At 62.8% G+C, this 20,880-nt stretch overlaps 1 protein-coding gene across 5 annotated transcripts in view; it reads right to left on the reverse strand.

Annotated features, from left to right (window-relative positions):
* Window positions 1-2,402: 2,402 nt before the first annotated feature.
* Window positions 2,403-20,880, reverse strand: part of Bahcc1 (BAH domain and coiled-coil containing 1) — a 57,739-nt gene continuing 39,261 nt past the window's right edge. For 3 of the 5 annotated variants that reach the window (XM_087208313.1, XM_087208308.1, XM_087208310.1), the window contains exons 6-28: window positions 20,629-20,737; window positions 20,150-20,340; window positions 19,871-20,029; window positions 19,384-19,640; window positions 18,904-19,234; window positions 17,164-17,973; window positions 14,102-14,304; window positions 13,844-13,980; window positions 13,264-13,395; window positions 11,212-11,329; window positions 10,260-10,552; window positions 9,432-9,610; window positions 9,055-9,353; window positions 8,749-8,856; window positions 8,499-8,661; window positions 8,294-8,408; window positions 8,128-8,203; window positions 7,933-8,041; window positions 7,349-7,468; window positions 7,013-7,189; window positions 5,706-6,886; window positions 5,104-5,340; window positions 2,403-4,556 (exon numbers count right to left, since the gene is read on the reverse strand). In XM_087208313.1, the coding sequence (XP_087064439.1) occupies window positions 4,350-4,556; window positions 5,104-5,340; window positions 5,706-6,886; window positions 7,013-7,189; window positions 7,349-7,468; window positions 7,933-8,041; window positions 8,128-8,203; window positions 8,294-8,408; window positions 8,499-8,661; window positions 8,749-8,856; window positions 9,055-9,353; window positions 9,432-9,610; window positions 10,260-10,552; window positions 11,212-11,329; window positions 13,264-13,395; window positions 13,844-13,980; window positions 14,102-14,304; window positions 17,164-17,973; window positions 18,904-19,234; window positions 19,384-19,640; window positions 19,871-20,029; window positions 20,150-20,340; window positions 20,629-20,737 (5,711 nt within the window). In that variant the 3' untranslated portion in view covers window positions 2,403-4,349. The remainder of the gene's footprint in view (window positions 4,557-5,103; window positions 5,341-5,705; window positions 6,887-7,012; window positions 7,190-7,348; window positions 7,469-7,932; window positions 8,042-8,127; window positions 8,204-8,293; window positions 8,409-8,498; window positions 8,662-8,748; window positions 8,857-9,054; window positions 9,354-9,431; window positions 9,611-10,259; window positions 10,553-11,211; window positions 11,330-13,263; window positions 13,396-13,843; window positions 13,981-14,101; window positions 14,305-17,163; window positions 17,974-18,903; window positions 19,235-19,383; window positions 19,641-19,870; window positions 20,030-20,149; window positions 20,341-20,628; window positions 20,738-20,880) is intronic. The other 2 variants (XM_087208311.1, XM_087208312.1) reach the window with 2 other exon arrangements.

Here is a 20,880-nt window from a genome sequence, read left to right on the forward strand (position 1 = left end):
TTAAAAACGAATTGCGATCAGCTGGGTTGTCATTTCTACCTGATAAAACATCACTTTTATTGATCTTGCTCACCCAGTGCCATCATTTATCTTGCTCCAGCATTTCACATAATGGCTCGTTTGTCTTGGTCAAAGTGTAGTCTTGCATGTTTAAGCCCCGGGGCGACCTGGCTGTGTCCTTCCCTCCACACCCTGCCCTTGGCCCCCAACCTGTTCCTTGGGGCAGCAAGGAAGGGCTGGGCCCACCTTGTCTGGGGTAAGGATGCCCCTGGGGAGCAGGGGTCAAGGTGCGCTGGGCTGTGTTCTGCTCCCTGCACAACTCCTCAGGGAAGCTAGACCTCCATGGGGGCTAACCTAAGCCTGCTATGCCCTAGGGGCCTGTCCCTGGGGATGTCTGTCCCGGGGCTACAACCTGGGCCAGTTGGTGACACTTCAGTCAGCACCCCAGCCCCGTTTCCAGGTCTCAGTGCGGCGCTCCTATACCCTATCCCAGCCCTTCTCTTGGGGCCAGAGCCTGGGTCAGCCTGGCCCTTCCATTCCTGACCCTCGGGCCATGGAGAGAGTGGCCCTGACCGTGGACAGTTTCAGCCTGAGTTCCCTTGCTCAGCGGAGGGCGCTGGTCCCCTCCTGTTCTGAGGGAGGCACAGTCACCGGGCCTCTGCCACATTCTAGCTCACCTCTTGGCCACCAGCGAGGTCCTTGTCCATCCTCTGCTTGCCCTGGGTTCCTGCAAGACTCAGCTTGGGCAGCACCTCCTCCAGGAAGCCTGCTAGGACCACCCCAGGGACAGTCAGTTTTGTCTGCTTTGCTGTCTCTGGTAGCTCGGGAGGCCCAATGCTGGTGTCCAGGCCTGTCGTCCACCTTCCTGTGCCTTGTCATTCCCACCCTGGCCCCACTGCTCTCCTGCAGAGCTCCTGCCTCGCCGCTGACCTCCTTGGGTGATCTAGCTGGGCAGGAGGAGGGGGCTATGTTAAATTCCTTGCTCAGGACCCCAGGATCTCAGGTAGTGACCAGACCTCCTTCCTACCCTGGCTCTGTCCCAGGCTGGATTCCACACAGCAAGTGCCAGAGCTACCAAAGCTGGGTTTCCCAAGACCACAGGCGTCTGGCCCTACCCTACCCCTCTCTCCTCTGCCCCAGGGGCCTCGAGGTCAGAAGCCCCGGCCACAGGCACCCTGTATTGCCCTGCAGCTGTGGGCCTGGGCATGGCTCCCCAAGTTGCCAGCTCTGGGCGCCAGTGGGGCGGACCCGAGTCACTGCACCAGGAGGGGCCGCCAGGCCATGGCCTCAGGGTCTGAGGGCAGTGTCTGTACCGTTTGGGTCAGGAACCCCTGGAAGTGATCCCGATCCCCACTGGGCAGGCCCTGCAGTGCTGAGGAAGTTTGTGGAGACTAGTGTCCCCAGGCCGCACGTCACAGGTCCTGGCTGGGCCAGCGGCACTCGGGCCTTCTGCCTCCTGGGGTGGGGTTGGACCGGTCTGTCCCTTGGAGGAACACGGGGGTGGGGAGTTGCACCAGTGTGCACATGTGTGCATACGGTCCTGCAACCCCTTACACACAGGGGCAGGCTAGAGATGAGAGCAAGGAGCATCCCCTCGCTGGTGAGGGTCTTCCTGGTCTGCAGCACATGGGTGGGCTCTGTCCAGGTAGGAGGTGCACTGTACCCCCATTCCTGACACATACTCTGACCTCAGGCCGCCTCTCAGGGCTATGCAATCTTCCATCTAACAATCAGGACTGTCGTTTATTTATTGTCTCCTGCACAGTTGTCAGCAGAGAAAATGTTTGTTGAATGAATCAATTCCTACCCTTCCCGGGAGGGCATCTGCTGTTCGGAGCATTCATTTCTGGCATGCATAGTGCTCAGAGTGGGCCTTGGAGGCCATCCTTCCCCTTCAGTTATGCTTTTTTTTTTTTTTTTTTTGAGGCACTGGGGATTGAACCCATGCCCTTCACACTGTTAGGTCTCCAGCCTCTTCATTTATTTTGAGACAGGGTCTTGCTAAGTTGCCAAGTTGCCCAGATGGACTTGAACCTATGATCCTCCTGCCTCAGCCTCCTAGAGTTCTGGGATCATGGGTGTCTGGTACCATGCCCAGCTGCCTCTGTGCGCTTCGATCCCACCTTGCCCCCCTTCTGAAAGAACCTCTTCTGGTCATGTGGATGGGTTCAGACTGGACTGGACTGGTGACAGACCTGCCACAGGGGAGAGCTTCTGGGCTCAAGAGGACCCCACTCTGGGAGTCTCCAAAGCGGAGGCCAGCCCTCTCCCTTTCCAGTCTGCCACCAGGGGCAGGAGGGGAGGCCCAGGCCAGGCCCAGGAGCTGTGCCCCAGCTCTCAGGGAGTCACGGCGGACCCGGCACACAGGACGCCAGGCAGAGGCACCATCCGGACCACCGAAAACCTGTACAATAGTCCATATATTTATTCTTAAGCAAGTTATCAATAAAAAATTTAATACTAAAATGCCTTTACATAGAGTTTGCTGTTCATAAAACCTTTGTGTTTTTAGTGTTTACATTGAAAAAAAATCCAACCATCCTCTTAGTTTACACATGTACAAGAATCGTGCTTCCGCCACGTTTAACCACGGAGAAGGGGGGGTCACACTGCCCGCACGCACACAGACAGGGAGGGAAAAGAGAAAAGAAAAATACAAACGAAGGGGAAAGCCTGGCTGAAGGCAAAGAGGTGGCCAGGAAAGCAGCCTCTGTCCCTGCACTCAGGCCAGACCAGCGCAGATCCCAGGCTGGCAGCTGGGCCTTTGCCTCCACGTGACGACTTTCTGGTTCCTCAGCTGTGAGGGGCACTGAGGGCCATCTCCCCAGGCACCACCAGGAATGAAATATTGCACTCGAGCGGGACACAGGGCAGACTTGGGGTGGGTGTAGGGTCCCCCTCCCCACCCTTGGGTTCCAGTGGAGCCGCCAGGAGTGGCGCTTTGGGGAAAACAAGGCCCCAGGGTGGGGTGCTCCTGACTGGCCAGAGCAGGGAATAGAGGCCGGGGCTCCAGTGGGTGCCTGCACACCTCTCGCCTCCCGGGGGCTTCCCTGCAGCTCCCGCAGGGCAGAGGCCTTGTGGGGTGGGTGGGGTCTCCAGGTGGTGGGACTGGCCTGCTCTCTGTGGGGGACGGGAGGGTGCCGGCCTCTCCTGGGCTCTTGGGGACAGGGCTGGCAAGTGGCTGCAGAGAAGGCCCAGAAAGCACCAGGGGGTGGGCAGGGGGGTCTGAGGGTGCCAGCCCCCTCCCAGGGCCAGCGTGGTCATCAGTGAGAGCGAGGCAGGGGAAGGGGTCAGGCGGGAAAGGGTGTCTTTCACAGCCACTGCCCGCCCTGTGGTGTGGAAGGAGTGGGGGACTGCGGTCCAGCCCCAGCCCAGAAGGCCTGGTCCAGCCACCCCACCACTGCAGCCCTGCTGCTCCCTGGAAAGGGAAGGGGGTGAAGGGCAATCCGGCGGGGCCACAGGGCACGGGGCACAGGGGCTGGGGCCCAATTGCTCTGCTTGGGGAAAACTGGCCAAGGAAACAGAAATCAGAAATAATTGGAATACTTAGGAAATAAATCCAAAACATCACTTTTTCTTATTGATAAATAAAATATTTGTTCGTTTTTGTCTTAAGTAGAGGTAAGATACACATGGCTGCAGTCCTTCCCAGAGTGGGGGACAGGCTGATCCTGGTTTTTTTCTTGTTGTCAGAATCCCTTCTCCCGGATCACCATCCCCGAGCCCAACACAGGATGTACTGAAGCAAAGGCGAGCGTGCCTTTCGCTTTACAGTCAGGCCCCAGAGGCTGCCGGGCAGCAAGGGTCCCTCCAGCCATCCTATGGCCTAGGCCCCCTAAGCCCCGGGGGACTCAGCTAGGCTGAGGAGAACAGTGCATTTCCAAAGGTAACTCCAGAACAAAACCGCCGTGCGCACGCAAACACACACACACACACACACACACACGCACACCCATGTCACGCGGGTGGGGAAAAAGCCTTTCCACTTTTTTTCCATAAAACTTCCCCATGGAAATACAATATTTACATAGAGAAATAAATAGACAACACACCTGATTTCTGCTTTCCCTGGTGGGAGACAGTCGGAGGTACTAGGGGTATATGGCTTGGGTTCTAATCTCTTGAGAACTGTGACGTGGGAAAACAGAGCAGCAGGGCCTCGAGGGCCGGCCTGACCCTCCATGGCAGACAGGATGGGACCCGAGTCCACGCCAAGGGTGCTCTTTCCAGGGACAGTCGTGGAAAAGCCTGGTGTCGCCTCAGTGGGGTTGCATATTTTTTCAGACTTACCCCTGGCTCAGCCTGACCTCCACATGCGGGCCTGGGGAGGGCGGGAGGCCTCAGTGGGCTCAGCACAGCACAGGCACACCTTCGGCCGTCACCAGGCGCCCAGTGGTGGGGTCGTAGGTGCCTGCCAGGTAGTAGAGGTCCTGCCGGTCCTGGTGCTTGCGGCCCCGGGTCATCTGCTCATACTGCTCGCGGCCCACCACCTGGCACTTGTGGGAGATGGTCTGCACGTCGTTCTCGTCCTCGTGGCAGGACTGGTACAGCGCGTTCTGCAGGGCAGGAGTCAGGGAGGGCCTTGGTCTGTGCCCCCAACACCCAGGAAGACTGAGTGCTCAGAAGGGGGCACCTCAGCGCGGCTCTGATGAAGACCCAGGAGTCTGTGCGGGGGAACCCTCAGAAAGTAGAGCTGGAAACTCCTTTCTTTGGAGGAAACTTGGCTCTCCTCTGGGAAGGGCAGGGTGGGGGCATTTTCTATCTCGGGGAGCAGAGAGCCCACCTTGGGGGGCTGCTCTGAATCCTAGGTGTGAACGAGACCTGCTTAGAGCCAAGGCTGCTCAGTAACAGATCCCCAGGGGATGTGATTGCTTTAGATCTTGCTGGGAGCCTCAGAAGCACAGCTGGGGTGTGCGGGTGACAGCCCCCGCGCCAAGCCTGAAGCCCACTGCAGCCGGGCCTCTGTACTGGCCGGCCAGGTGGGGAGGGCAGGGCTCCAGCTGACCACTCCCCTTGGCATGGCGGGTGGCAATGGCTGTGGGTGCCGGCCTCCGAAGGGCCCGACGGAGGGGCTGGACCCTGCTGAACCTGCCCTGCCCTCACCTTCCCATCACTCTGCCGCTTCCCCAGCTTGGTCTCCTCAGGGTGGTAGAACCACTTGACCTTCACTACCATGTTGCTGCCCCAGGACTCCCACATGCTCTCGATGCGGCCGATGTAGGGAAGGTTGGGCCGCCCAGCCGACAGGAACACTGCACAGTCCCCGACGCGCAGTGTCTCCTTGCCCCGGACAATGGCCTTGTAGAACAGCTTCCTGGCCTTGCCCTTCATGCCCCGCCTCTGCAGGGGAGACATGGGGAGAGCGGCTGAGGGCCAGGGGTGTGTGGGGTGTATGAGTGTGTGTGTGCAGAGGGCACTGCAAGGGTGGGGAGCAGCCACACAGCCACTGGAGGAAGCCACCCAAACACCACCCAAGACAAGGCAGGCCATGCCCGGATTTGTCCCCCACACCGGGGCAGGACAGAAGGACTACAGTGGACTCAAAAGGCACCGTGGCTCTGGGGGCAGAGACACGTACAGAGCTGTCCACCACAGTGCCTTTCACCAGGGTAAAAATCCCATCTACCCAAGTCTACCCAGGGAACATAGCAGACCTCAAGGCGGCATCTGTGGGTCTGCCAGGGAGCCTCTGGCAGCCCACCTACCTGTGTGGGGTTCCCGGACCACTTCCACAGCTGCCGGGCAGGCAGGAAGGCCGAGATCTTTGGCCGGTTCTCCACGGAGGGCAGCCGCTGCCTCCGGGAAAGCTCTTTGGCTTTGGAGAAGCTCAGGGCCTCCTTGCGCTTGAGCTTGGACTTGCCAACACTTGGGCCGGCGCCCGCACTGGCCACTGCGGCCCTGGACAGGAAGCAGCGCTGGGCATGGGCATGGGGGCTGCCGCCCTTGGAGCGCAAGGTCTCGGGCTGGGCCAGGAGGGCAGGCACGGGGTGGGTGAGACAGGTCTGCAGCAGCAGGGCCGGGTCCTCATCGTCTGAGCTGTCAGAGGAGTCCTCGTTGTCTGAGGAGCAGAGGCTGGAGGTGGACACAGAGCCCGAGGAGGAGGAAGTGGACGAGCCCGAGGAGGAGGAGGACATGGAGAGCCGGGTGAGGAAGCGGGAGGGCACGCCGGCAGCCAGCTCCGGCCCATCCTCGTCCTCCTCTGAGTAGGAGCTGGGGCAGTCACTATCACAGGCCAGGGGGTACTCGGCCTGGCCTGCGTACTTGCGCAGCGCCAGCCCCATGGGCAGCGGGTGGACGGGCGGCCGCCCTTTCTTGTCCTTGCCCACGAGGGCTGGATGTGCGTAACTGGGGCTAGGCAAGGGCCGCCCCAGCTTGGGGCCGAAGTCCTTGTCGCCCACAAGCAGTGCCTTGCAGCTCTTGTTCTTGGGGGAGGTCACTCCCTCGTGGTCCAGTTTGACTAGAAACTCGCTGCCCACCCGGCGTCGCCCGGCCTTCTCAGCCTCCGCTCGCTCAGCCTTCTTGGCCCGTAGAAGCTTGTGGCTGCCCCCAGGCAGGCCTGACCCAGTCCCACCAACAAAGGGTGCATAGGACCTGGCCAGGCTGCTGAAGGAGTCGGCCCGGAAACCGTTGCCGAACACAGGTGCGGCCATGCTGTGCACAGGGAACAGGGCCTCGCGGGCCCGCAGCTTCTTGGTGCTGCCGTTGAGCTGGAAGAGGTTCTGCAGCACCCCTGGGCCTTTGGCGCTCATGGCCGCTGCAGCCACTGCCTTCCGCTTGGTCTGTGCCACTGCTGACCAGCTGAGCAGGGGGCTGCCCCGGCGGCCTAGGAAGTGGTCTGAGGCCCCCGAGGGGGATTTGGCACCTGAGGTGAGGAGGTCAGTTTTGCCTGGGGGGAAGCCGGGCAGAATCAGAGGGACTGGCTGGGCCCAGAGGCTGCCTCCGCCCACTCCGCCCAGTCCCTCACCCAGAGGGGCCCTCCCCTGCCCCAGGGTCTCCTCAGTCCTGCAAATACCAGCTTTGTCCTTGCCGACAGATTTCTTCCCGGAAGTCTTTGATGCTTCGGAACTATCCTGCGCTTTGGGGGACAGGCTGGGGGTGGGGGCTTCACTAGGTGGGGGGCCTTCGCTGGATGCTTTCTTGGTTCTCCGGCAGCTGCTGGACACCAGCAGGGCTGGAGAGGGCTCTGTACCTGCACAGCAAGAAGAGGGGCTCAGTGGAGGTCCAAGGGGTGACCTTCACCCCTCATCCCACCCTTTGGAGGCCTGTCCAGAGCCGGTGGAGGCCTCGGTGTGGGACACAGGGACCGACGGGGCAGGAGGGGGCCCCACCCGCGCTCTCCGGGGCTCACACTGGATCTTGAAGTCTGGAGGAAGCAGTCTGATGTTAGAGACGGCAATGTGGCCCGTGTCTCCATCATCGAACTCCACCAGCACGGAGTCCAGGTCTTCCTCCTCATCACCGGAGGCACCTGTGGATGGGGTGCGGCCTGAGCATGTGGCTGGCCCTGCTGGGCCTGTGCTGAGATGGGCAAGTGGGAGGACGCTGGGCGCTGAGCTGGCCTGCATCTGCTCCCTGACCCCACCTGGCCTTGGAGCTGCCCGGCAGCCCCAAGAGCAGCCCGCGCCTGTCCCACCAGAACACCAGAAGCCTTCCCAGCTGCCCCGCCACGGGGTCAGGAGTTCCGCTGGGGCAGCTGGGTGCCTGTGATGAGCTCAGTGATGCTGGCATGGCACTCTGGGTCCTTTGCCAACCTCGTCTGCCTAGCTGGACATGTGAGGCTCCCCCTTGGTCCCCATACCCGCTTGCTTGCTTTTCTGTGGCCACCGGGGAGCTGATTAGATCATCTGTCTCAGATCTGGCACACTCTAGTCTGCAGGGCTGGCGACACTGTGGGCCAAGGGTCTCCACAGCCACTCTGGGGGTCATGCTCACCTCGGACCACGTTGCCTGGGTAGAGGCAACGAGACTTCTGGCTCCAGTAGGCGCAGACTCGGGTGCCCGGTGGCAGGTACCGGCTGGACTGTGGCCGGACATCAAGAACCTGCAGGGTGCAGGGAGTGGTGGCCCATGAGTAGGTAGGGCCAGGGTCCAGGCAAACCCACCTGCAGTCCCCAGCCATGCACTCACCGCCTCCTGCAGGAGCTGCTCCAGTGAGTAGATACGGGGCCGGTTGCCTCTCTCACCCTCGATGACAATGCTGTAACTACAGGCAGTGGGGCAGTGAGGGGCCGGTGGAGACTCAGTGCCCACCAGGCACAGCCCCCACCTTCCTGCCAGGCCGGGGCTCACATACATGTCAGGGGGCTGCAGGGTCCTGACGCTGCCGGCATACAGCAGGCTGTCCTCCTTGGGGATGAGCACGGGCAGCCCATCCTGCAGGTCTTCTTTGTGGATGGTGCAGGAGCGTGCTGTGGAGTGGAGGTGGTGGGTCACTGGAGCCCGGGCATGCACCCCACTCCCACCCTGTGCCCACGCCACCCATCTCCTGGACTGCTCACCCAGAGCAGCGCTCTGCTCAACGCTCAGCAAGCCCCTGGATGCCTCTTCCTCCTCCCCTTCTTGCTCCTCATCCTCCTCTGAGAAGCTGCTGTCGTGGTCGAAGGTGAAGTCATCCTCCACAGCAAAGCTCTCTAGCAGTTGGCTCACGGCACGACCTTGGCCCTAGGCGGGGCACAGGGGTCAGCAGGGGGCCAGGGCAAGGTGGGAGGGCTGGCCGAGGCTGGGCTCCCAGGCTGGGGGCGCTGGTACCTGCTTGCTGACGGTCTTGCTCTTCACCTTGCCCAGCTTCCTGCCCTTCCCCAGGATGGCCTTGGCGTTGCGGGCTGACAGCGTGATGGACAGAGCCCCGTTCTTCCGCTGTGCACGGAGTGGATGCAGAGGACAGAGGTGAGCGTGGCAGTGGCCAGGCTGTGACTCAGACTCAGCCCAGGCTCGGAGCACTGGCGGGAGATGGGGGGCCTTGGGAAGCCTGTCCCTGCCTGCGCCCTCCTCCCTGGGGCTCGGCCCCTGGGATGCCCATGGCCGTCTCAGTGCCCACTGCCCTGCTGGCCTCACCCGAAGTACCGGCTGCAGCATGGTGCTCTTCCGTGTGGCTCTCTTGAGGCGCTCACTGGCCAATTTGCCTTCGTCTCGGCAGGCGAAGGCCCGGGTGGGGCTGAAGAGAGGGTCCCTGCTGGCGCCAGTCCCCGGCTCTGCCCTCAGGCCGCCTTTGGCCTTGCCCTTGGCTTTCTTCTTGCCCGGTGCACCTGGGGGCCGCCGCCCCGGGGCCCGCTCTAGTTTGGCGCCCACCTTGGCCTTCACTGCCCGCCTCTTGATCTTGACCTCGCTCTCGGGGCTGGACAGGCGGCAGGCCCCTGGGGGAGGAGGCAGGCTGTTGCGAGGCCCCTGCTGCTGGCGCCCTGTGCCCCAGCCTGCCCCGTGCTCCTGGTTACCTAGCAGGCCCTGCCTCTCTTTCTTCTTTTTGGCCTTCTGGTTGGCTTCCATCTTGACCACAGAGGAGGGCGAGGGTCCCAGGACGGCCACGCCAGCCCCAGGGTGCAGCACCAGCCTGGGGTCCTTGGGGGCTGCCTCTGTCCCCAGGAGCGCCTGGCAGTCCTCGCTGTCAGAGCCACTGCCTGCACGGAGCGGAGAGGGCTGGGTTTGGCATTGACCATGGCCATTCAGGAAGGGGCTAGGGCCTATCGTCCAGGTCCACGGGGGGGACTGTAGGGGGAGCCCCCCGCCACGTCCTTGGGGCTGGTTTTGGCGGGGGCAGCTGGAGTGAGGATGGGAGTGGTCTTCTTACAGCGTCACCTCGCAGGGCTGGCTTCTCCCCAGGGCAGTTCCTTCCTCTCCTGCCACCCACTGGCCGGGAATGCCCCTGCCACCCCTCAGCAGCCTGCCTTTGTTCCTTCTCAGGCCTCTGACCCCAGGGGAAGGCCAAGGGAGGAAAAGACTGTTTTTCCAGGCTCCTGTTTCTGGACACGTCTGCTGGGGGCAGAGATAACCTCTGGTCAGCATGGCGGATGCTGCAGGAGGCGGCAGGGGCAGTTGGAGGGCTGATTGGCTATTTTTAACCCTGCTGCTCTCCAGGATGCATCCAGGGGCTTCTTTCCTCCCCACTCAGAGAACACTGAGCTGTCCTGAGGCAGGGCTTCTTCCTCGCCTGTCTGTGACAGGTGCCCCAAGCTGCCTCTAGTGGCGGCCTCCACCCTGTGTACCTATCCCCAGCCATCGGGTGACCGAGCCTGCAGGTCCTGGCTGCAGCTGCTCACACCAACTTGCCTGGCTCATGTGCCACAGTTCCCGCTGGCTGGGCTGGGAACCTGGGCATCTCCCTGACACCATCACCATCAGGCTGCGCGTGCTGGGCTGCCCCAGACACCTTGGCATTCTTGGTTCGGGACAGCTTCTTCCGGATGCGCCCACCTGGGGCGGCTTCCTTCCGAGGGAAGGGGCTGAGGGCAGTAGGCAGCCCCTTGCTCTTGACTTTCGGCTTCAGCTGAGCCACCCTGTGGGCCACCGAGGATGCCAGCTCGCCCTGGCTGCTGCTTTTCTTACACCGAATCTTCTCCTGTGAACAGGAAGGCCGCGGCTGCACTCCTCCCCCTGCCCCAGCCACAGGTCCCGGGGCTCCCCCTATCAGTTTAGGGCTCGGAAGACAGGAGCCCTGAAGCCTTGCCCTCAAAAGGCTGAGAGGACATCTGGCCTGGGGTCACCAGGCTGCCCCTGGGGCTGATGCTCATGACTGTCACCTACCCCACAATGCCCACTCTACCCACCCACACAGGTAACCTTTGGGCAAGGGGAGGCCAGGGACCAGGGCGCCATGGGTTTGGTCATTAGCTCCTGATCTGAGAGGGACAGGTCTGGCTCCTGACCCTGGAGAGAAGGGTGGGCTGCAGGCCCCTGGACAGGGGGTTCAGAGCCACGCCTAGAAGGGTCAGGGCCGCCCTCCGATTGGCAGAATGCTTGCTCCCTGGGCAGGTCCCCTTCGGATGACAGGAGGCGAGGTGGGAAAAGGTCAGTGGGGTGTACAGGCAGTGACTGGCTCCCTCACCCTAGCCCACCGAAGCCCCACCTCCACTGCCGAGATACCCAAAGCTTGCAGAGGCTGGGCTGGCTCGTCTGAGCTAGGGGCATCCCTGCCAGGTGTTAGTACCGGGCTGGGTGAACGTGTGCCACCTGCTCCCCATCCCGACATCCCCCTGGGGTGATGCAGCCGTGGCTCACCGCAGAGGCCGTCTGCAGGCCCAAGTAGACGCTCTTCTCCAGCTTGCTCCGCTTCTTCATGGGCTCTTCGCTGCCTTGAAGCTCTGCACACAGCAGGCTCAAGTTGGCCCGCACTGTCCTAGGGGCAAGAGTGCCATGGGCACAGGTGAGCGCAGGTCCGGGAGCCTGCCTGGGTGCCCAAGCCTTGTTCTCTCCAAGCTGTGTGGCCAGGGCAGGCCTTGGCACTCTGGGGTTCTGGGGAGCTGAGGCAGCACTGGCCCAGCATGGGGACCTGCTAGCCCTCTCTGCCCACCAATCACCAGCCCTCAGTGGTTCTGGCCCCGTATCTGCCTGTCTCCTGCTAGACCCTGCTGGAAGTGGGTATCTCTTTTCCCACACTGTGTTTATCCCGCCTGCCTAGGAGGGATACCTTTTGGGTGGTGTCCAGTGAGAGAGGCTGGGGACTGGCAGGGGCCCTGGGCCTCGAGAGGCAGCCCAGTGTTCAGGCCCTGTAACCGCCTGGCCCGTATGCCTGAAACTGTGGCCCCAGCCTTTTCATCTGGTAAATGGCACAGTAGCATGGGTCCCTGTTGGTGAGGTTGGGGTGGGGAACAGGCCCAGGCCTGGCTCTTGGTTAAGTGTCCAAGGCTCAACCCTACCAGAGTCAGGAACCAAGAGCACGGAGGGAGGGACAGCTTCCCAGGGACAGGGTCCACTTCCAATGGGGCTGGGAGCCTGGGCACTCATGAGAATGAGCTTCACACAGGCACTGGGAGCCCAGTGGGGCCTTAGCCTTGTGTGGCCGGATGCCCCTTTTCACCTTCCTGGCCAGCAAGGAGGCTGGGCCTCTGGCTGAGGAGGCCAGGCAGGAAGCCCTGCAGCTCAGGGGGCCTCCTAGACCCCAGCTTCCTGCCACCCCACATGACCCTCCCACTTCCTGCACAGCAAAAAGCCTATCCCCTGGGTCCAACTGCCTCCTACTGCCACGGGGCCCAGCAACGTGGAGAGCAGGGACAGGGGCTGAAGGTGGGGGAGGCGGCAGGAAAGGAGGGCTCTGGACTCGGTTTCCTTCCCTACCCTGAAGCCGCTGTTCTCTAGCCAGGGCCTGGCTTCTCTGGTCACACAGGAAAGTGGCTTATGTTCAAGCCTCCAGGCTGGGGTTTGGGAATGGAGGCTCCAGAGCAACAGGGCAGCTGCTCCAGGGCCCACCCCAACTCTGTGCAGAGCACCCCCCACGAGGCCCCCGGCCAAGACCCCGGCCTCCAGTGGTGTTGTTCTGCCCACCAGCCCTCACGCTACTGGCGGGTTCTCAAAGGGATATCCCTGGAGCCCCCCTTTGGGTGACACCTGGCCTGGGTGGAGGGACAGCTCTGAGGCACTCCAGCCATATGGTGAATCCCTTCCTGCAGCCCACACAAACTCCCCTGCCCTGTAACCTTCTCTGCATTTGCTAATGTTTTGTGACATAAAGCCCTGAGATTAATTTTTTGCCTCTGTCTTAATTGAAGGAACCATTTAGTGCCGATTTAACTATTATTACCAAATCATCAGGATTGATGCAGTGTGCACGCGCGCCAATCGTGTTTGGAGGAGCTCGGAGGATTTATGCAAATGGGCCTGCCGGGAGAGGCAATTTGTAGCCGAGAAGGACAATTATACCCGGCCCGGGAGTGCGCCAACGACCGCGCCGGGCGGGTAATGGATAATAACATCTCGCGGCAGCCGTGAGCGGCAGCACAGCGTGACCAACGACTTTATACAGTGCAGATAAAGAGCCTTTTACGCAACGCCGCCTCGCACGTGAGGGGGCCAGGCCTTGGCCGCAGCCTGGTTCAGAGCTGGCGTGGTCGAGACCTGGTGCTGTGGCTTTCCTGAAGACTGGTACCGGTGTGAGGGCTAGGCACAAGCAGGGGTGTCTGCACTTGGGGGTGCCTCCCCCGAGCAGGGCTCTGCACTGGACACTGCCTCAGCAGCTGTGGAGGGGCCACAGCCCAGGGAGCAGGAAAAGCCCGAGAGGAGCTGGAGCGCACCTAGGCCGGCCCTGTCCAGCCGTCCCCTGCATGCAGGACTCACTTGGCTTTCTTGCCATCACTCCTGGAGAGCTGGCCCCCAGGCCGCAAGGCAGGCAGCGAGCTGGAGTGTTTGCGCTTCCTCGGCCGGCCAGGACCCCGCCTTGCCGGGCTGCTGCGGGAACCTTCTTCTCTCCTGGGGATCCCAGGGGTGCTGTCAGAGGCTTAGTGCCCCCCGTCCCATCACCCTGACACGTCCACGACTAGACACTGCCCAGAAAGCCGCTGGGGGCAGACAGGCACTCTCAAAGCTCAGCCGGGAGCCTGCTGCCCGTCCCCTGCAGCCCTGCCTGCAGACCCTTTCTGGGTGCTAAGCCCACCCGACCTGTGGAGCAGCATCTTCCTGACCTGGCCTCTTCGGGGTGACTGGTTCTACCCTTGACTCCCTGGCCCCCTCTACTTGGTTTCCTGGCCAGCCAAAAGCCGCACTTCCAGGTCTCCTGAGTACCCCACCTCTGAGAGGCTTCCCGATCCCAGCTTCCGAGCCATTCTGGAATGGCCTCTGCCCGCGAGGGAGTGGGCAGTGCCTCCAGCAGTGGCCATGGGGGGCAGGGCGACAGCCGCGGGTCTGCCCCCCCACGTACTCATGGTCATGTCTACGCTGCAGGCGACCCAGCTCCCGCTGCTTCTCCTTGTAGCGCCGCTGCAGCTCTGCCAGCCGTACGCGCATCTCCACCTCCTGGGTGTCCAGACGGTCGATGGCGGCCTTCAGGGGGCAGACCTGCGTGCGGGATGGGGTGCAGGGGTCTGAGAGCCAGGACGGGCTGGTGGATGGCAGCCTGGGTGTGCAGGGTCACCCTGCACTGTCATGGTGCTAGGGATGTGGAACAGGACCCACTCACGGGCTTGGTCTTGGGGGTCCAGGTGTCCTTGCGCTGTAGGATCTGCATGCGGGGTGTGAGCCTGGGGCCACCATGAAGGTCGGCAGCTGGGGGCTGGGTAGAAGCCACTGTGCTGTCCAGGCTGGCGGCCTCCACCAGGGACCAGGCTGTGGCCAGCGTGGCTAGGTGCTGCAGGTTGAAGGCCAGCACGTCCTCGTCTTCTGCTGTGGGGGACAGGAGGGTGAGCAGGGTCACACAGGACACAAAGATCCAAGGGTGCCAAGTGTGTATGTGTGTGTGCGGCCCCAGACCCTGGCCTGCTGCAGGTGGGTAGGCTCTGCCCAGCAGAGGAAGCAGGACACGGCACAGGTCTCAGGGCAGGACCTCCCTGGCTTTGGCTGCTGGAAGCTGGGACAGGCAACTTGCTGTCACTGCCTTGGTCCAGGCACTGCCTCTGGTCACCCATCTTCATACAGGGCCACCCAGGTCCCCCAGCTTCCTTGTCGGCCCCATTTCCCTGCACCCCCTCCAGGGCCTCAGGTGGTGCTGGGCTGCTCCTGGCCCTGCCCACCGCACAGCCAGGCAGAGACGATTCCAGCATGCCCTGGCTATGGGGTGGGCAGTGCAGGGCACGGCTGACCTCAGGGAAGGAACGTGTAGGGAGGGTCTTGGGCCTCAGAGTTGGAGGCAGGGCAGGGGCCACAAGCTACCCTCACAGTAACGGCAGGAACCAGAGCCCTGTGGTGAGGTGGGGTGGGATCAGACTGTGACCTGGCAGAGGGTGGTGTCGAATGGAGGGGGCAAGAGGCCCAGAGCAGTGGAAACCCCAGAGATGGACGTCCAGGAGGGATGTGGCAAGTGGGGAGCCTGTGGGGTCACAGAGAAGGTGGCCTGGGACAGCAGTGCCCTAACGACAGTGAGCACCCCACGCCCTAACCCTAACTCCTAACACGTGTCCACTGAGAGGAACCGGGGCTCCTGGAGATGTGACTGACTCCAGCCAGGGGTGCAGGGTATGGGGATGATGTGACAGCACAAGGAAGCGAGGCGGCACTCCAAGAATGACAGGACATCTCGCGCACACACAGGCTGCTGCAGGGCTCCGCAGCCAACTCGGGGCAACTCGGGCACCAGAACAGACAGGACAGTAAGGGACCACGGTCAGCTGGAAAGACTCAATGCGTGTGTCACATGGCTGTGAGCATGGAGACAGGGGTGCCCTGCGGTCCCACCGGGCCCTCCAGCCATCAAGCGGCAGCCAGAGAGGGCAGCACAGTGTGAACATGGAGGGGATGGGCAGGTCACAGCCTCCCAGGGACTGATGGGTGCCTGGGGAGCACTTGGCCTCGGCATGAGGGGCGCCCAGTGCAGGGCAGGATGCAGAGAGGCTTGAGACCCCGCGGACAAATGCCCAGGGGGCAGCTGCTGGATGCTCAAACCTCTGGGCACAAGTTCTGGGCCACGGCCAGGCCGTCCACATGGGGAACCCCTAGCCTAGAGACCAGTAGCTGCTCCACGGATCCTGAGAGGAAGAGGGGAGCTGGGCGTCTCCTCTCATCTGCGCAGGGCAGCGCTATCTGCGGGCCCATTTCAGCCACCAGGCCGTCTCCCAAGTTTTGAGCTCGCGGTGATCTGCCAGTTCCTCAAGAGCACAGATGAGTTGCCCCTACGTGGCCTCGCAGACACTCTAATAGGACTGGGGGCATCCTGTCCCTCGGACCCCACAGGCCTCCGAATCAGCGCTTCTCCACCTGCCTGCCCTATGAATCCTGACTTGGTACAGAATAAAGCCAATCCATCCCTTTCAGCCGAGGTGGCCACAAAGTGGGGACAGTGCCCAGGGGACGGTGGGTGAGGCTCGCTGCCTCTCCCACACACCCCAGCCTGGTCTGACGGTTCAGCCCCGTGCTGGCTTATGCAGCCGCCCATCCTTCACCATCTGCACAGATGGATTCGATGAACAGGATCGGGTCCCGCCGCATCCATACCATAGGCGCCTGGCACCTCCACACCCGAGCCAGTCCCCTTACAGCACCTGGCATCTCCACATGGGGTTGCTGGACAACCCCACCTTACCCTGACACGTGGCCAGGAGGCCCAAGCAAGGCCTGCCCAGGGGTCTGGCTGGGAGCCACTCCATGGAGGCTCCCAGGCTTGCTCACCTCTGCACGGCCCCTCCCAGAAGCAGGGGGCTCTGGGAGGCTGCTGGGTATGTCCCAGGGAAGGCCCTCCTTGGCACTGCGTATCCTGCCCAGCAATGACTACCTATGTCCTGCCAGGGAAAGCCTGAGGCCACGCTGCAGCCCCTAGCGGAGGAGCAACAGAGGCGAAGAGGGAAGTTAACTTCGTAAGAATCTGCACTTTTGGCTCCACACAGCACCACAGGCACAGGAAGGTCTGGGCACCGGGAAAACAAGGGGCTGAGCCCTGAGGACTCCGTTAGGTTCTTTCCTTAAATATCCAGGCACATAGTGCCCAGCTGGAGATGGTCCTTGCCCAGCAAGGTGCCTCCTCTGGGGTCCCCCACTGTGTGGGGCTGGCCATGTGGAGACAGGCCTATGGGTGGCTACAGCCTGGGAGGTGGGCCCTGGGTCTCTCTTTCTCTGGCCCCGGCCCCAGACCTCAGGCTGGGAGCCACCTCCCTGGGCTGGAAGGTGAGGCAGATGTTTCTGGAGCTGGCTCCACCAGGCCCAGGAGCCACGGAGCCTAGTGCTAAAGGCCAGGCACAGGACACCGGAGTTCTTGCCCCTTCTTCACACCGTGACATCTCTGTGAAATGGAGACAGAGCACATGGGTGCTGCCTCGAGGCCCCTCCCCTGAAACCACCACGGAGAGGCAGCCCTGGTCTTGAGGTCCTGCTCAGGACCAGTCAGCATGGCTGGGGCTAGACTGCATCCTCTCACAGGGCACTGGTGTCTTATTTCTACGGAGCAGGGCCATGCATGGAGGACACTCTTCCTGGAATCCCCCTAATTTCAGGGACAGCTGAGCGAGGCCAAAGGCCCCTGGTCAGGCTGGGAGATCCTGAATCAGCGGGAGGGTCAGCTCCAGGGTCTCGGGGAGGAAGGCCCCCAGGGCTTACCTTGTGTGGCCAGCTCACTCCTCTGCCGCTGGATCTCCAGGTCGGCCAGCTCGCTGAGCAGGGCAATCCCGTGAATCCCTGAGCTGGGGGGCCGAGGGGCCTCGCTGCGGGGCCCAGAGGCCATCGAGGGCTGAGGATCCGGCACGTTGACGCTAGGCAGGTCCCCTAGGTGCACAGTGGCAGCCACCAAGGCATCCAGGCCTGGCAGTGCCCTGAGTGGGTGGCTGCTGCTGGGAGCCCCCCAGTCATCCTCCGAGTCCCCCATGTTCTCCTCCTCCAGCTGGGGCTCCTCCTGCAGTGAGGCCTCCTCTGGGGCCTGCAGCACATCTTCCTTGTCCTCATCCAGGGCATCCAGGCTCCCTGCTTGCTGCTCTGGAGCTTGGGGGGAGACCCCCAATGGGGACCCCTGTGTCCCCTCCGCCCTGGTGCTTTCCTCTTGTGCCCCTCCCTGAGTAGAATGAGCCTGGCCAGTGGCCTTGGGGGCCCCTCCCTCGAGGAGGGCCCCAAATCTCAGTTCTTGCAGCCCCTCAAGTGGGCTGGGGTTCTCTGCCTTCTCCTGGGGTCCCTGCTTGGCAGGGTGGGGAGTGGCAGCAAGGTCTGGTGTGGCCTCCCTGGCCCCTGAGAGAAGCCCAGGTGCCTCCAGGCTCCCAGGGCTATGTGGGGGCAGCTCCCCAGGCAGGAACGTCCTTGCAGGCTCAGGCTGGGGCCCTGTGGCAGCGGTTTGCATAGTTTTGGGGCCCGAGAGTTCAGATGAGGGCAGGGAGGAGAAGCCCATGCCCGCCATAGGGTGCAGGTGTCCAGGAGGCAGGTCTGCAAAGGAGAGGACTGTCAGGAGAGGGCTGGGAGCAGCAGGAGGAAGTGAGCCCCTACTGTATTTGGGGGGTAGCATTGCAAATCCTCAGACTCATAACCGGGGGGGCCCTGGCCACCCTCTGACGGCAGAACAAAGAGGTAGGGACAGGGGACACATTACATTAAGGGGCAGCAGGAGGCCAGACCTTAGAGCCAGTCTCCAGGCAGCTGGGAGCCTCAGGGGCCATCCCAGGCGCAGTGCGGTGTGGCTTAACCAAAACAGGGGATTCTAAAACGTGATGCCTGAATCAGGGTTTTCCCTGAACCGGAACAAGTCAGCAGTGTGTCAGAGGCATTACGCCTCATTGACTGTAATAATAATAATAGTAAAAAAAAAAAAGAAAAGAAAAACTAAAACACACATACACATGAAACCTCTGTTGGCTCAGTCTCCTAACTGTGGAACCGGGGTGGGTTTTATGTTCGCCTCACAGGTTTCCAGAGTAAGCTCGGATTCAGTGAGAATCACATGGGCTGCTGCGAGCTGGCGGGCAGCACGTCCAAGACCCCCACAGGCCAACCCTCCCCTTCTCAGGGCCGGGGCCCCTGGTACGCCCCGATACCCCGTCCCCAGCTCTGCTGAGCCCAGGCTCGTGGCCAAGGAAAGATCCTGTGTCTGGTGCCCATGGAGCCTTGCCACCATCCCAGACAGACCTGCACCTCATCCTTCACAGGCGCCCCGTGGTGGCCAACAGGGCCTAGCCTGTGGCCACCTGCATTGGGACACCGCGTGCTTCTCCATGGATCACCCAGGTGGTTGAAGACAGAAGAGGAGGGGGTGGAAAGGCCCTGCCCCCAGCAGAGGGCCCAGGCCGGAGAGGCAGCCCCTGCTGGTTAGCGGCCTGGCTCTGGTGGGGCGGGGTGTGCAGGGCAGCCGCCCGCTCTCACCTGGTTCCAATGTGGTGAGGTCGGCCCCGGCCTGCCGGCACTGCCCATTCTCGTCCTCAGCACTGGGCACCTTAGAGCTGGGCCCGGGGCTGCTGGCGGGGCAGATGGATAAAGTGCAGGGGGCACTGGGATGAGGAGGTGGTGTGGGGCAGCTGGCCGGGGGCTTCAGGGCGGGTGAGTGGCAACAGGGGGAGAGCTTGACCGGGCCTGCAGCCATGGGCGAGGGGGCGCCCTTGGCCATGGGGGCTAAGGCAACTGGCTTGTGGCTGGACGTCAGGGCCTTTTCCCGGGTGGGCTCCTCCAGCTCCAGGTGGCTGTCCTCGGACTTCCGCTGTGGGGTGGGGGGAGAAGCTCAGCCCGCAGGCCCTCTGCCCGAGCCCCATGGTCTGGAGGAAGGCATGCAGATGGACCTGGGGCCGGCTGGGCTGGAGCCTGGCGGGACAGAAGTGCCCTGGCTCCAGCGGGGTGTGGCTAGGGTACCTGGAGCTGGGCGGCCCGGTGCATCTCCAGGGCCTGGGCGGCCCGATGCTGCTGCTGCTGCTGCTGCTGCAGCTGGTGCTGGTGCTGCTGCTGGTGCTGCTGCTGCTGCTGTTGCTGCTGCAGGGCGTACAGCTCTTGCTGTCGCAGCAGCTGAGAGCGTGCGTAAACAGGGAGCTGGCCAGGGTGCTGCATGTGGGAGGCCGGCGCCCGGGCCCCGTACATCGGGGGCCACAGCGAGGCCTGGTCCATGACATCAGCTGCAGGCCAGACCAGGGGCGCCAGCTCAGCTAGGGACAGAGGACCTATCCAGGCTGCACACCCTGTCCCCCAGGCCCCTCCTCCCCGGTCCTGTCCCAGCAGAACCACCTCACACTGCGAGCCCCTAGCCAGCCTCCTGCGCCACCCTCCCACTCCCCAGACTGTCCCCTCCCCTGGCCAGAGGCCCGTGTGCAAAGAGGGAGGTCCAGGAGGCCTGAGAGGCCCTTACCAAGCGCATGGGGGGCTGCGTGGGGTGTGGGCTCCGAGGGCAAGATCACGAGCTGTGTGGGGGTGTCTTGGGGGAGCGGGAAGACAGAGGGCATGGAGCCGGGCACAGAGGCAGGGAAGCCAGGGGGCAGGTTCTGGTGCAGGGCGGGGTGCCCCAGGCCTGGGGAGCACAGGCACAGCAGCATCAGTCATCCAGGCCCCCTGCTCCTGGGGCTCCCAGCCAGGAGAGGACCCGAGGATCCCGTCAGCCCGGTCCACCCGCCTGTCCTGGGAGACTGACCATAGGAATGTCCCCCCATCCACAGGGAGGGGCTGCGGGTTCGTGGCAGCCAGGGGGGGTGGGCAGGATGGGGGTGGGAGGCTGGGTCCCCGCCCAGCTGGCCCCCCTGCATCATGAGGTGGGGGGCCAGGTCTCCGGGGCAGCTGCTTGAGGGATGGATCCGGGCAAATTCCACGAGGTCTTTGTTGTCCCTGTAAGATCACTGGAGTCAGTCCTGCTACCCGATGACCCTGCCCTGCTCCCCCAAGCCCGGGCCCATCAACCTGGAGGGGAAAAGAGGCGCAGGGCCCCACCGTGGGCCTACGGCAGAGGGTGTGTGAGCAGAGGGCTCCCGAGAAGGTGCCAGGGTGGATGTGCAAGCAACCTGCCCGCGACAGGCCACGGAGCCCGGTGTCCCAGCCAGGGCCACCCTCCGCTTCTCCCAGGAGAGCTAGGAGTGGGTGCGGCCCCGTCAGGGCCAAAGCCTGGCTCTTCCTTACTGTAGCAGCAGCTCACGGCCGGCCAGGCCCAGGCGCTCATCACACAGCCTCGTCTTCTCCTCCTCACTCTCCAGGTCCAGCGCATGTGTGGCTCGGGGGCCCCCACCAGCTGCGCAGGCCAAGAGGACAGATTGTGACTCTGGGGCCAGCCAGAGCCCCCCGAGCTGGGGGCTGTGCATGGAAGAGGGCTCCCTGCCCTGGGGCCGCGGGAGCGTCTTCAGGGGCAGGTGAGGGGAGCTGACCGAGCTCCCG

The sequence above is a fragment of the Heterocephalus glaber genome, unplaced genomic scaffold (genome assembly GCF_053883595.1).
Source record: "Heterocephalus glaber isolate CG9 unplaced genomic scaffold, H.glaber_assembly_v1.0 deba00000937, whole genome shotgun sequence".
NCBI lineage: Eukaryota > Metazoa > Chordata > Mammalia > Rodentia > Bathyergidae > Heterocephalus > Heterocephalus glaber.